This window comes from Lytechinus pictus, chromosome 4, assembly GCF_037042905.1.
Source record: "Lytechinus pictus isolate F3 Inbred chromosome 4, Lp3.0, whole genome shotgun sequence".
Classification (NCBI taxonomy): domain Eukaryota; kingdom Metazoa; phylum Echinodermata; class Echinoidea; order Temnopleuroida; family Toxopneustidae; genus Lytechinus; species Lytechinus pictus.
In genome coordinates, this window is record NC_087248.1 from 2,766,452 (window position 1) to 2,778,226 (window position 11,775).

Sequence of the window (11,775 nt, forward strand, 5' to 3'; positions counted from 1 at the left end):
GAAAAAATTATGACACTGATGGATTTCCATATAGTTACGATTGATTCGTAATCGTAACTCTTTGTAAGACGGGGTCCAGGATCCGCCCGGATCATGTTCATACCTTATCCATTTGGATATTCATATAGCTTTATCACAATACCTCATCGCACGTTAAGACAAGTGACGGCATAGTCGCTTTAAACAGAACCGGCCTAAGACCAAAACTGTTCACAAAGTTCCTGGACCATTACCCATAATGCAATGTTCTGATATTGTAGTCTCAAGATTACATATATATATATATATCTTCTAAAATATATATATTTATATAATATATTCATATCAAATGTTTATTAAAAATAAAATGTTTACTTTTAATAAAAATAAAAAAATTAAATATTAATTTAAACCGAAATTCACAATAGATTTCTGATTATTTTGTAAAAGTACGCGTATCAAAGGTATCCTATATAGCGTTCATGATCTTATGGCAAGAATTCACTGTGTGAAAAGTCTCCTTGGCCTTTTATTATATCAAAATATGACTTGTGTGATGGAAAGATGAAACTCGAGAGAGATGCTACTTATTAATAACAATGGTATCTCCATTCTTATCATTATAAAATAAAAAAATTGGATGTCGTTCGAATGCCCAAACCTAATAAAAATGTATTTGGAGTGCAGTTGAAATATATTTCAATATACAACGGGCAATTTTTTCCCTCTCCAAATGCGCCTCGAAAGTTTTGCGACGTCCAACATTGTGACCCAAAATAGAGCTCGCCGAACATGCACGGTTTTAGTTTGACAAAGTTTTAAGGAAAAAAGAGAGAAATTTTTGCAAATGGTTCTCTCTTTCTCGAACAATATCTTAGGTTTTCAAACCGTTAAAAGTTTGCCTTAAAATCATTTTTATTTTTTTGTACGACATTCTCAAGGGGTTTGCTATTTCGACATAACAGGCTGCTGGCCTGTAAGATCAGGGAATTTCTACCTCCCAGCTCTCAGCGAAGATGGGTCACTATCTACGTTTGTTGAATAAATTAATGTTAACCTCACAAATCTAGGCCTATATCAAGCGAAGGGTTCGAATGGCATCCTTCTTCTAAATCTTCTTTCTGGTAATCATTTTTGGTAGGGACCACATAGGAAACTGCATTGGTGCTTATATGGCTGACATGAATAGATTTATCCGTATATTTTTCCTCTTCTTTCTCGGGGTTTCTGGCCCAAGCTTGTTCCTCTCCAGATCCAAATATTTGAAAGACGATGGCGACAAAGACTGCGATTCCTGAAGCGATATAGAAGACATCTCTCCATTGCTCCGGGTCTGACTGTATATTAAAATAAATTTGAAATAACAATTAACAAATCATGCTTTATTAATTAATTATAACAGCAGTCCGAATGCTTGACCCAGAGTTAGAGATAAACCTAGTAGAACGATATTCAACATGGGAATCATATTGTAAAAATAATTATCTGCGAAGATAGTTAACATTCATCATTTCTCACAAGATGAAAATGTAACAAAGTTTGGAAAAGGTTAAAATAAAGAAATAAAGTAAAAACATGCATGGTACAACCGGAAATAAAACGAAGGAAAACTATTTTTGTTCACTGCAATTTTGATTTTAACTTTGTAAAAAAAAAACAAGCGTGGAAAATATGATTTTTGTCTTTCACTTGAAATATAATGCTACGGTACACTGTATGTTCCAAGAACAATGGTTTAGACCTGGATTTAGATAACAAGTGTCATAGGCTCTGCAAAGATATCTGGAACTTCCTTTCGTCAATTTTCGTATCTAATTTGACCTACCTGGTCCGTCACTAAATATCCAGTTACTATTGGTGATATAAAGCTGGCGGATAGTGCGACGGTATTTGCAAGACCCATCAGCGTACCCGAAAACCGAGGTGCCAGGTCCACTGCGTTAGAGAAAATTGACGGATAGGTGATTCCGGTTCCCGTGGCCGCTACTACGATCAAACCCAAACCGAGGAACCGATTGCAACCGATGAAGGAAACCGGAAGGAGTGTTGCAACGATGATCACAACACCTGTAAATAGGTATAATAACATTCCTGTTATGATTTATGTGCTTATTCCTTAAAAATAATATGGCAATCTGAATAACTGAATCAGATTTCTTTAAAGGGGGTGTGCATGTGAACTTTTTGTGGTGTCTCATTGAATGTGTGTTATAAATAAATAGTCTTAAAATATACGTTTTCAGATATCTACTAATACTACAGAGAATAAATTGACCAATAATTGTATTTGTATAGAGAAACTAAAATGTTTTGAGAGGAAAAGTAATTGTTTTGCTACATGGTAACATAATAACTGCGGTATAAATGTACTGAGTATTTAATTAACATGTTATCATTAAAGTGGGTCTATATTACACTAGCATTATGGGTCAGGAAACCGGCCATGTATGAGTAGTTGAGGACTCGAGATGGGACTATTGGTTCGTATCTGCTTTAAGAGAAGGCTGACTTCTTTAAAATATTAGGTAAAATATGGTTCACCTTCTCTTGATCGCTTAGTGAAAAAGTTGAAGTGATATGAAATAGTTATTTCTCTTGCACGTTGAGATTGGCGAAAGAATACATATGTGGAGGCATGTATCAGAACATCACAAAATTCAAACTATTTTTCTCTCTCTCTTTTTTTTTTGGGGGGGGGTTCTAGAGACAACATACATACCGATGCACATCATTGCCTTGCGAATAAGCGTAACGCTGATATTTCGACCAATCAAAAAGTCGGCCACCTGTGACGTCATCATCGATATTATCGTCTGACAAACATATGGTATTGACGCTAGTAATCCAATCTTGAAGAAGAAAAAAGAATATGATTAAGGTTTAACGATTAATTGTTATCTTATATTTAGTGCGTTAGGGTATCAGTTATTCTTAAATCCAATCATTTTTCTTTCTTCAAGATCTTGTTGAAGAATGTGCTGCTTCAAGGATAGTACGTTTGTAATTCTGAAAAAAAATCCGTGTATGTATAGCTAGTCATTTTATTCTTACCACTGCTACTCAAACTACTCTGTTTTGTAGACAATTAACAAACTAGCAATCATAAAATGTAAAAAAGTAATTCTAATCATTAAAATAAAAAAATTGCAGCTTATATGGTAAATCATTGTTTTAATGTCGCAAAAATGGTGAGATTTTTAATTTCAGGTTAGAAATGGAAAAGGAAAAAAAAAAGAAATAGAATAGAATAACAATGAGAAAAACGAGAAAGAAGAAGTAGAAAAAGAGGAGGAGGAGAAGAAGAAGATGATGATGAAGAAAGTATACTAAGAGAATAAGACATATAAGAGACGATGATGAAAAAGAAGAAGGGACAGTACGAGGACAGGAGAAGAAGAAAGTTGAGAAAGTGAAAGATAAACGTACCTCTCTAATGGAGAATCCAAGGACGTATTTCATATATAGTGGAAGGTTGGTAAGAAGAGTTCCTACAACCCAACCTTGTATCCCAAACCGGATCAGAATAAATGAATATACAGGAAGTGACGTCAATAGGTCACGGACTGGTACAGTGGCGCTAGGCTTAAATACGAAGGAAAAGAAGAAGAAAAAAATCATGTAAAATCAAGAAGTCACTAAATTTATATAATGACAGGGCAAAGGGTATGTTCGTTTATCACCCATTCACCTATAGATATTCTACCCTGATCAGATACTGGTGCATTTCTTCCTACCGGGTACCCATGATACTACACCCGAGTGTCAAATGCATAGCTAACGCTTGGACAAAAGACACGAGTGTTGCGGTGGGATTTAGAACCCCGAACCTTGTGGTTCAAAGTTCAGGGGCCCGTTTCATAAAGAGTTACAACTGTTGTACCTTTGCCATTATGGCAACTACCATGGTAACCTTGATTTTGATCGGCTGCTGAGCCCCGTTACCATGGTAGTTGCCATAATGGCAAAGTTACAACAGTTGCAACTCTTTATGAAACGGACCCCTGATTTTTTACCACTGAGCCACCACATCTATACGTCACTGTATGCTTTTTTATCAGTAAAGAAACAAGGTCTATCCAACACAAAGTCAAATAACTTTTTTTTAAAGATGACAAAATTATGTAATAAATTGAATTTCTAAATGTTGACGAAGGTTTGTTTAACGTAAAATTCTTACCAAATTAGAACAACAACAAAAATCACCTTTTTAATCTGACTGTCCTTTTCGCTCTCTTTCTTTTCTGACTGGCCTTCAACCTCTAAATTTTCCTTCGTTTCAATCGGACTCTCTCGTATTATAAGAACCCATAGGATGGCCCAAGTAAGATAACTGGAACCTAAAACAGATGAAAACATTTTACAATTGAAATAAGTAATGGTGGTAAATACATAAGTTTCGTTTTAAAGGTTGTCGACATTTAAATAAAATACAAATTTAGTTAATCCTCATCATTTCATTTACTGCATTAGAAGGCTGTCTTCATAAGATAGTAACGTCCATACAATGTTCCTGTATTCGGCAATTATAATATTATGATTTATCTAAACACAGCGCTACTAGCAGTTTGAGGGTACTGTCATTCTTTCATTCGGCAATTAAATAAATATACTTTAAACAAAACGTGATTTTCGATATGGCTGTCATGCAAAAAGAATATAGAGAATATTTCAATGAAATGAATTCGATAAAAGGTGATGATTTACTATACCTAAGATGTAGAATGAGAAAGGCCATCCAAGCTGAGGGGTAGAGCAGATAAAACCTGATACAATTTGTCCTATCGCCAGCCCAAATGGATTACCTGAAACATAAAAATAAATCGATTGTTTCCAACTTAATGATGGAGAGAATAATATTGATAGAAATGTGCGCCACATTGAGCAATATATACAGTCATTACAGTGCATTGGTAACTGAAATAGAAAGTTTAGATTATCAGTTTGAATATGTCTCTTGTTTTATTGAACTATTCATGTACCTCCTTATCACACTGTGTGTTCATAGCGAGAAATACGACGAGTGAATTACAGTTTCACGTGGTGGGGCGTATAAACCGACACTGTGTAGTCAAATATAAGACTGTGGTTACTTACGATATGATCTTCACACGGATAATGACTAATAATAGTCGAATATGCAAACAATGTGAACACACTATTGGACACTGTGGACATATGCAAATACACACTCAACATACCGCGGGAAATTTTGAAGCTACTATGAACACACTGTGGACATTGTTGTGGCCCCACTCTGGGACCACACTGGGTGTACATGATGGGTTACTGTGAATACGCTGATGATATATAGACTGTGAACACACTGGGAACACACCACACTCTTTGAACACGTGTTGTGATCACTTTGAACTTATTGCAGGAAAGTGTGAAGACACTATGCATACACTGTGAACGTTATTGTGGACACACTGGCACACACTATGGGATACGAGGAAAGCACTACAAAACAGACGGTTGTACATTGTTAACACAACATACTGAACACATTGAAGGTCACTGTGAACATGTAAAACACTGGGGGCACAAGAAAGGACAATGTAAACACATTGTGAATACACACTTTGAACACACTGGAAACACACGATGTAACATTGTGAAGATACTATAAAGGCGCATTGAAGACACCTCAAACACACTTTAGGACTGTTCATACACCCACCTGCCATTGCAAACGATGTGACTCTAGTCTTGGTCTTGTTCGTAGTCCAGTTACTGATCAGTGTGAACATGGCTGGTACTACAGCACCCTTGAAAGGAGAAAGAGACAGAAAGTAAGAATGTGTTTGAGTGTGTGTGTGGGGGGTGGGGGTGTGTGAGAGAGAGGGGGCAAAATATCAAAATGTTGAGGGGAAAAAAAGAGAGCTCCCTTTTCCTGACTTAAATTTGTTCTACTTTTATAATTCAGTATTTTTATATATCTTTATTAATTCATTACTTATTGCTTACATTATTTTCATTTAAAAAATCTATTTCCAACTTTTTTCATGACTATGATTATCTTTCTTATTATATATTCATTCATTAATATATTTTGATGGGGTCTGTTTATCATTAGGCCTATTAAAACAAAAAAATATGAGCACTAAAACTTCCCGCCATATAAGCGTGTATAAATAGATCCAACATCATCAGTCATTGTGTCTATCAATGTGATTTTTATGTCATTATTCACAAATTATTGTTTTCAAGTTTTCGTGCCATCCTTACCTCGAAAATCCCAGCTAATAACCTGACTACGAAGAAATATGATGCTCCTGTTCGGGCCGCTACTGGTACAAGCATGTTCATAATGGCAGTCATCGCAGCTCCGGTCGCTACTACCCACTTCCCGCCTACTCTGTCGGCGATCCACCCGCCTGGGAGTTGGGTTATGGGTAGCCCGATGAAGAATGCAGAGAGGAGAAGCTCTTGTGTTCGACTACTCCAAGAAAACTCAGGCTGGACAAAAGAAAGTTTGATATTTTTTTTAATTAATCTTCGGCTATATATTGGTATCATAGTGGATCTGGGGTTATCAAACTCACAGGTTAGGGAAATAAAATGAATACGGAGTGGGGGGGGGGGGTAGCGGGAATGAGGAGGCCTGGGGAGCATTTCATGTAAGGAATTATGTTTTATCTCACAAGTCTTATTTTATCCGGCAGTTACCACAGTAGCAGTGCTTCGCACCCATTCAAAATTATAGAAAGTTGTCAGATCTAACGATCGGATGACAAATGTTGATAAAACTCTCCACGGGTATAGAGCAAAATGCTGACTTCGAAGAGAGCATACTAACCGTAATATCATCAGTGTGATTTCCTTCTACGTCTTCATTTCGGTTCAAACAGCCGTGATTGGTCGCATTGTGGTCACGTGTCGAGTTGCTTGAACCGTGATTGGATGCTGCCATAGCAGTGATGGCAACACTCGGGTTGATACGGAGTGTGTTAAAATTAGCTACTCCCAAGAAACACATCAGAGCGAAAAGTATCCTCGAGTTCGTATAACAGATCTTTACAGCTGAATCGTATGAATAAAAACGGTATAAAGTAAAATCAAACATATTAATAAAGTTTATCTTTTGACAAACTATTCAGAAAATTATATCATATTTCATCCTTTAGCCTTTCATTTTCTTCTCTTTTCTCCTTTATTTCTTGGTCGTGAAACTTTTTTTTTGGGGGGGGGAGCATAGCCCCTAAGCCCCCCTCCCATATGTAATTCAGCGACTCCAATACACAAAATGGTTATTATTCGACATTTTTCCTTTAAATTACATTTTCTCTTCATGAGGACATAAGACAATATGCTATAGGGCATATGTGTTATCTCTTGATTACTGCCCAAAGAGGAATATGCATTACTGAGAAAACAACTTATCTCCAATTATCAAGTTCACGTGCAGCCTATGGGAGAATTTTCCTAACAATGTCATGAAACTTGACAATGCAAATAAATCGTATAAGTCCCAGAATCAAGAATAATGGCGCTTTGCAAGAAAGTTGACTTGCAATGGCAACGCAAATCACAGACGAATTTGCGATTTATCAAATTGAAATCAACTACAAAAGGGACGTACGTTTTACTTTCGAATTGAACACTAGTTTCTTGTAACACCCTCATGACCCTACTAGATGTGTAGGAATCAATAAACTTACCCATGATTTCTGTAATGATGCTGGATCTGAGTCTTGCTCCAATCAATCTCTAGTTCTCCCTCCATGCAGACTTAAGATCTGGATGGTTTATAGGTGACGAGGACCTATTATGAAAGTATAATAATCAAGTAACCCGTCTGAGTTAGTCGTAAATACATCAGCAGTTTACTACCAAAAACTCCTTGTATGAATTTTTTTAATTGGTTAAACTTTTAAGTAAAATGTTAGATAATTACATGGCTATTTATTCCCCTCTAGTACTCACCTACTTGCGTAATATGGTCTTCTTCCAACTCCCTGGTCTAGGTGATAACTGCAATTGTACAATTTGTTTCTATGAATGTGTTCACATGCATGGGTTGTGTTCGTAAAGCTATACTTGATATCTCAGTTGGTCATAAGGCAATATCGCATTACAGATCATAAATTGCTTCAGTAACTTTATGTCTTATCGTACAGCAGGGGCAGATCCAAGATTTTCCAAGGAGGGGGGGGGGCACATTTTCCCGATGGAAATTTGACAAGCAAAAACAAACACAACAAAAAGTCCTCGCTTTCAAAAAGGGATGGGGAGTGCACACATGGGTTAAATGGCATTTTTACATTAAAAATTTTGATTATGGCTGTTAAAAGGGGGCACGAGCCGATGTGCCTCCCCTGGATCCGCCAGTGTCGTACAGTCATTTTATGATGGAAACGTATGACAGAAAATAAGCGGACGATGCTGTAAATATTTACACAAATTTTATAACGCACTTACATGTACTTTGTTCAGATATTTTTCAGAAGTCATAAAAAGCCTTTCTGCATGAATAATATCGATTTGGTTTGCGACGTTTTAGCCCCCATTTTAGTGGAAGATTCGGGGAAGGGGTGGGTGGGTGTGTGTGTGTGTGGGGTGGTTCTTGGACCCCATCTCAAGTCCTAAACTACTAATCTCTGCCCAGGTTTGTTAACCATAATGCAACATTCTCAATGTAATCTTGTAATAACACACAAATTCACTATATTCGATACGTTCATACACACTGATTATGTTACCAAATAGCAAAACAGGTGCCTTTCCACTCAGAAGATGTATATAATTTTCTATACACAAATACAATTATTGGCTAATTTGTCCTCAATGTTACTAATAGTTGTCTCAAAATATGTATTTTTTATAGCATATAGCACACAGCTCCATGGGAGGAAACAGACAGTGTTAACTCGCCCGATCGCTCCGATTTCTAAAATTGTATAGAAGATATCAGGGAAATGTTTCTTAGATGCGAGGTGGGATGCCGCCAATGTCATTTCAGAAAAGAAAAAAAATAGTTATCATGAACCATGGTAAATTTGAAATTTATGTATTTCATATCACATAACATAACATGGGGCAGCTGCTCCTATATGACGTCATGAATCAAAAACTTAGAATTTTAATAATTCTCTGATGGATTTTTCCTCGAACCTTCATCAATATTTTCATGACTTTTTTTTCTGGTATTCAACGACAAACTCTTCGTCAGAGTGAACTTCCCCTAATGATATGTTTTCAAAACAAATAAGGGCTAAGGCAAATATTGAAATAAATATATACAATGAAAATTATTTGCAAAAAAAGTACGATAATGTAAAAAGTTTTGAACACTATACATGTAGGTCTATTGTTGAAATATAAGATTTACAGTTACATTAAAAGTTATTTGTAAAATAAACACAATACGTACAGGACATAATAAATAAACGCATCTCATTTTCCAGTGTAGGCTTAATTTCCCTTCTTAATTCAATTTTAATCTAAATGTTATGCACGGGGCTATGTACTTACCATGTGCAGCATTCAAAACAGTCTAAGTCTATGGTCTATGCATGGAGCTATTAGAGAGCTCTATGGTCTATGCTTATACCAAATAGACGGTACGTACTCCGACATCCAATGCACTGACTGACTATTGTCCGAAGTCATCGCTGATGACCATTATAATGTTTATTGATTGCCTATAGGATGATCACATGTAAGGACACGAGGTCTGCGTGAAAGAAGAGAGATCGTGGATGCACTTTCGGGCCCCTGAAAGTGAGATACGCCGGAGATACGTCGATGGAGAGACTTGAAATAAGGAATGTGGAATCTTTGAAATCTGATGAAGCGTTTACTACGTAAAGATATCAATTAATGAAACAACATTATGACTGAATTCATTTCTAGTAGGTTACCCGTTGTAGCAGAACATCAACAATCAAAACCCGAGTCGGACTGGACACTGTGCGTGCACAGACTCTTCTCATCAGCGTACATGGCGTACATCTTGTCTTGACCAAAGTCTTTTAAGGTCTGACTGGACACAACAATGCCCACCCCTTTCTCTCTTACCTAGACCAAGGAGTTTACCAACTCCTTGCCTAGACACATATTCAATCAGCACGACAAAACTTAAAGGAGAATGAAACCATTGGAACAAGATAGCAAGTGTGAAAACAGAAAAATCAAAGAAACAGATCAACGAAAGTTTGAGAAAAATCGGACAGATAATGAGAAAGTTATGAGCATTTGAATATTGCGATCAATAATGCTATGGAGATCCTCACAATGGGAATGCGACAAAGATGTGTGATGTCACTTGTGAATAACTCTCCCCATTACCTTAATATATATTTCACATAAACTGCCTCTTTTATCAAATTTATCAGTAGATAATGTGTTCTTTCAATAGGAGGGCATGTAATACAGATTTTTAAAGAATACATCATGGATAAAGAGTTTGTATAACCATAAGAAAAAGCAAAAAGAGGCATCATTTTGGGGGCATTTTATAGTCCATCAACTGAGGGAAAGTTGTTCAAATGTGACATCTCATTACTTTCTCATTATTTGTCCGATTTTTCTCAAACTTTCTTTGTTCTTATTCGTTGATTTTTCTGTTTCAACACAAGCCTACTTGTTCCAAAGGTTTCATTCCCCTTTAAACTGACCTTTATTAATTAACTTTCGACATAGCTCTTTACATTCAGTTTCCTTTTATTTTATACTGCATGACCTTCAGGTTTACAAACATAACAACATTATAATCCTATTGCTAGAAAAAAAAGTACATGTTTAGGCATATGTATCAAAAAGTGATTGTTAAATTACTGGATGACCATCAATTTTTGCAAACAAAATAATATAAGAGTGTATACATGGCTTGTATGCATAAAGTCGTTTAACCCTAAAAGAGCCGGGTTATTTGGACCCATCTCACAGCCGAGGGGGGGGGGGGGGGCGGAATCCGATCTCGGTCTTCGATGGCGCGAGCGCCGCGACAATTTGCACGGTGGTAGTACAATATACAAGGCTGTATGGTTATTTTTTTTCAAATAATAAGATTTTTTATTTAATGAATTAATTATGCTAATTTATGCATGAAATAAATCATTTGCTCTAATCAACTATCATACGGCCCCAAAACTGCTATTTTTTTTATTCACAGACACTTTGTAGGATCCCGATCAAATGTACTTAAAAAAAATTGGTATCGCAAATTTTTTCTTCTGTATTTTATTGTTTTTTTTTAATTCTTATGTATTTCTTTGTTTTTCGACTTGTTGTTCTTTATTGTTTTTTCGATGGAAAATGTTGATTCTGATCATAAACAAGACAAAATTAATTTAGTTAAATCAGTAAAAGTACAAATAATGATACACTTATGAATTTTGGCTAAATACACAATTTGCATTGGATTTGTACATAATTTCACGTTTTTGAGCAGTTTTGGGTCTGACATGCACTTCCTTATTAATTTTGCGTAATTTCGTAACCGCCTACCCGGGCATCGCAAATTTTTTCTCAAAAGTTGTGCGAGATTTGAAAGTAAAAAGTCAGCAAGCGGCGCGGTTGAAAATTATCGCGCGGCGGATTTATCGCGAAAGATGTAGAGGGGGGGGGGGGGGCGGATTCCGCCCCCGGGCCTTTTAGGGTTAAAGCAAGGAGTTCTGAGAATTCTTGGTTAAAAGTAATAAGAAGATATAGTTACGGATAGTGAGTTATAACATGGACCTGTCGAACCCGAAAGAGGGCGGTAATACCAGACAAAGATAATGAGTATCACTCCATGAGCTATATAGCCATCGGAATTCGACTGTGCACAAAGCAGGTGATCAATAAAAAGAT

The 11,775-nt window shown here is 36.4% G+C and overlaps 1 protein-coding gene across 1 annotated transcript; it reads right to left on the bottom strand.

Annotated features, from left to right (window-relative positions):
- Positions 1 to 311: 311 nt before the first annotated feature.
- On the bottom strand, positions 312 to 9,978 carry LOC129259175 (sialin-like). The gene is made up of 11 exons (XM_064098081.1): positions 9,454 to 9,978; positions 7,641 to 7,744; positions 6,779 to 7,002; positions 6,208 to 6,438; positions 5,660 to 5,747; positions 4,689 to 4,781; positions 4,183 to 4,316; positions 3,406 to 3,561; positions 2,699 to 2,828; positions 1,805 to 2,046; positions 312 to 1,316 (listed from the first exon to the last, which is right to left on the bottom strand). The coding sequence occupies exons 2-11, from the start codon at positions 7,642 to 7,644 to the stop codon at positions 1,038 to 1,040; spliced, it is 1,581 nt and encodes a 526-aa protein (XP_063954151.1). The 5' UTR covers positions 7,645 to 7,744; positions 9,454 to 9,978; the 3' UTR covers positions 312 to 1,037.
- Between the last annotated feature and the right edge of the window lie 1,797 nt (positions 9,979 to 11,775).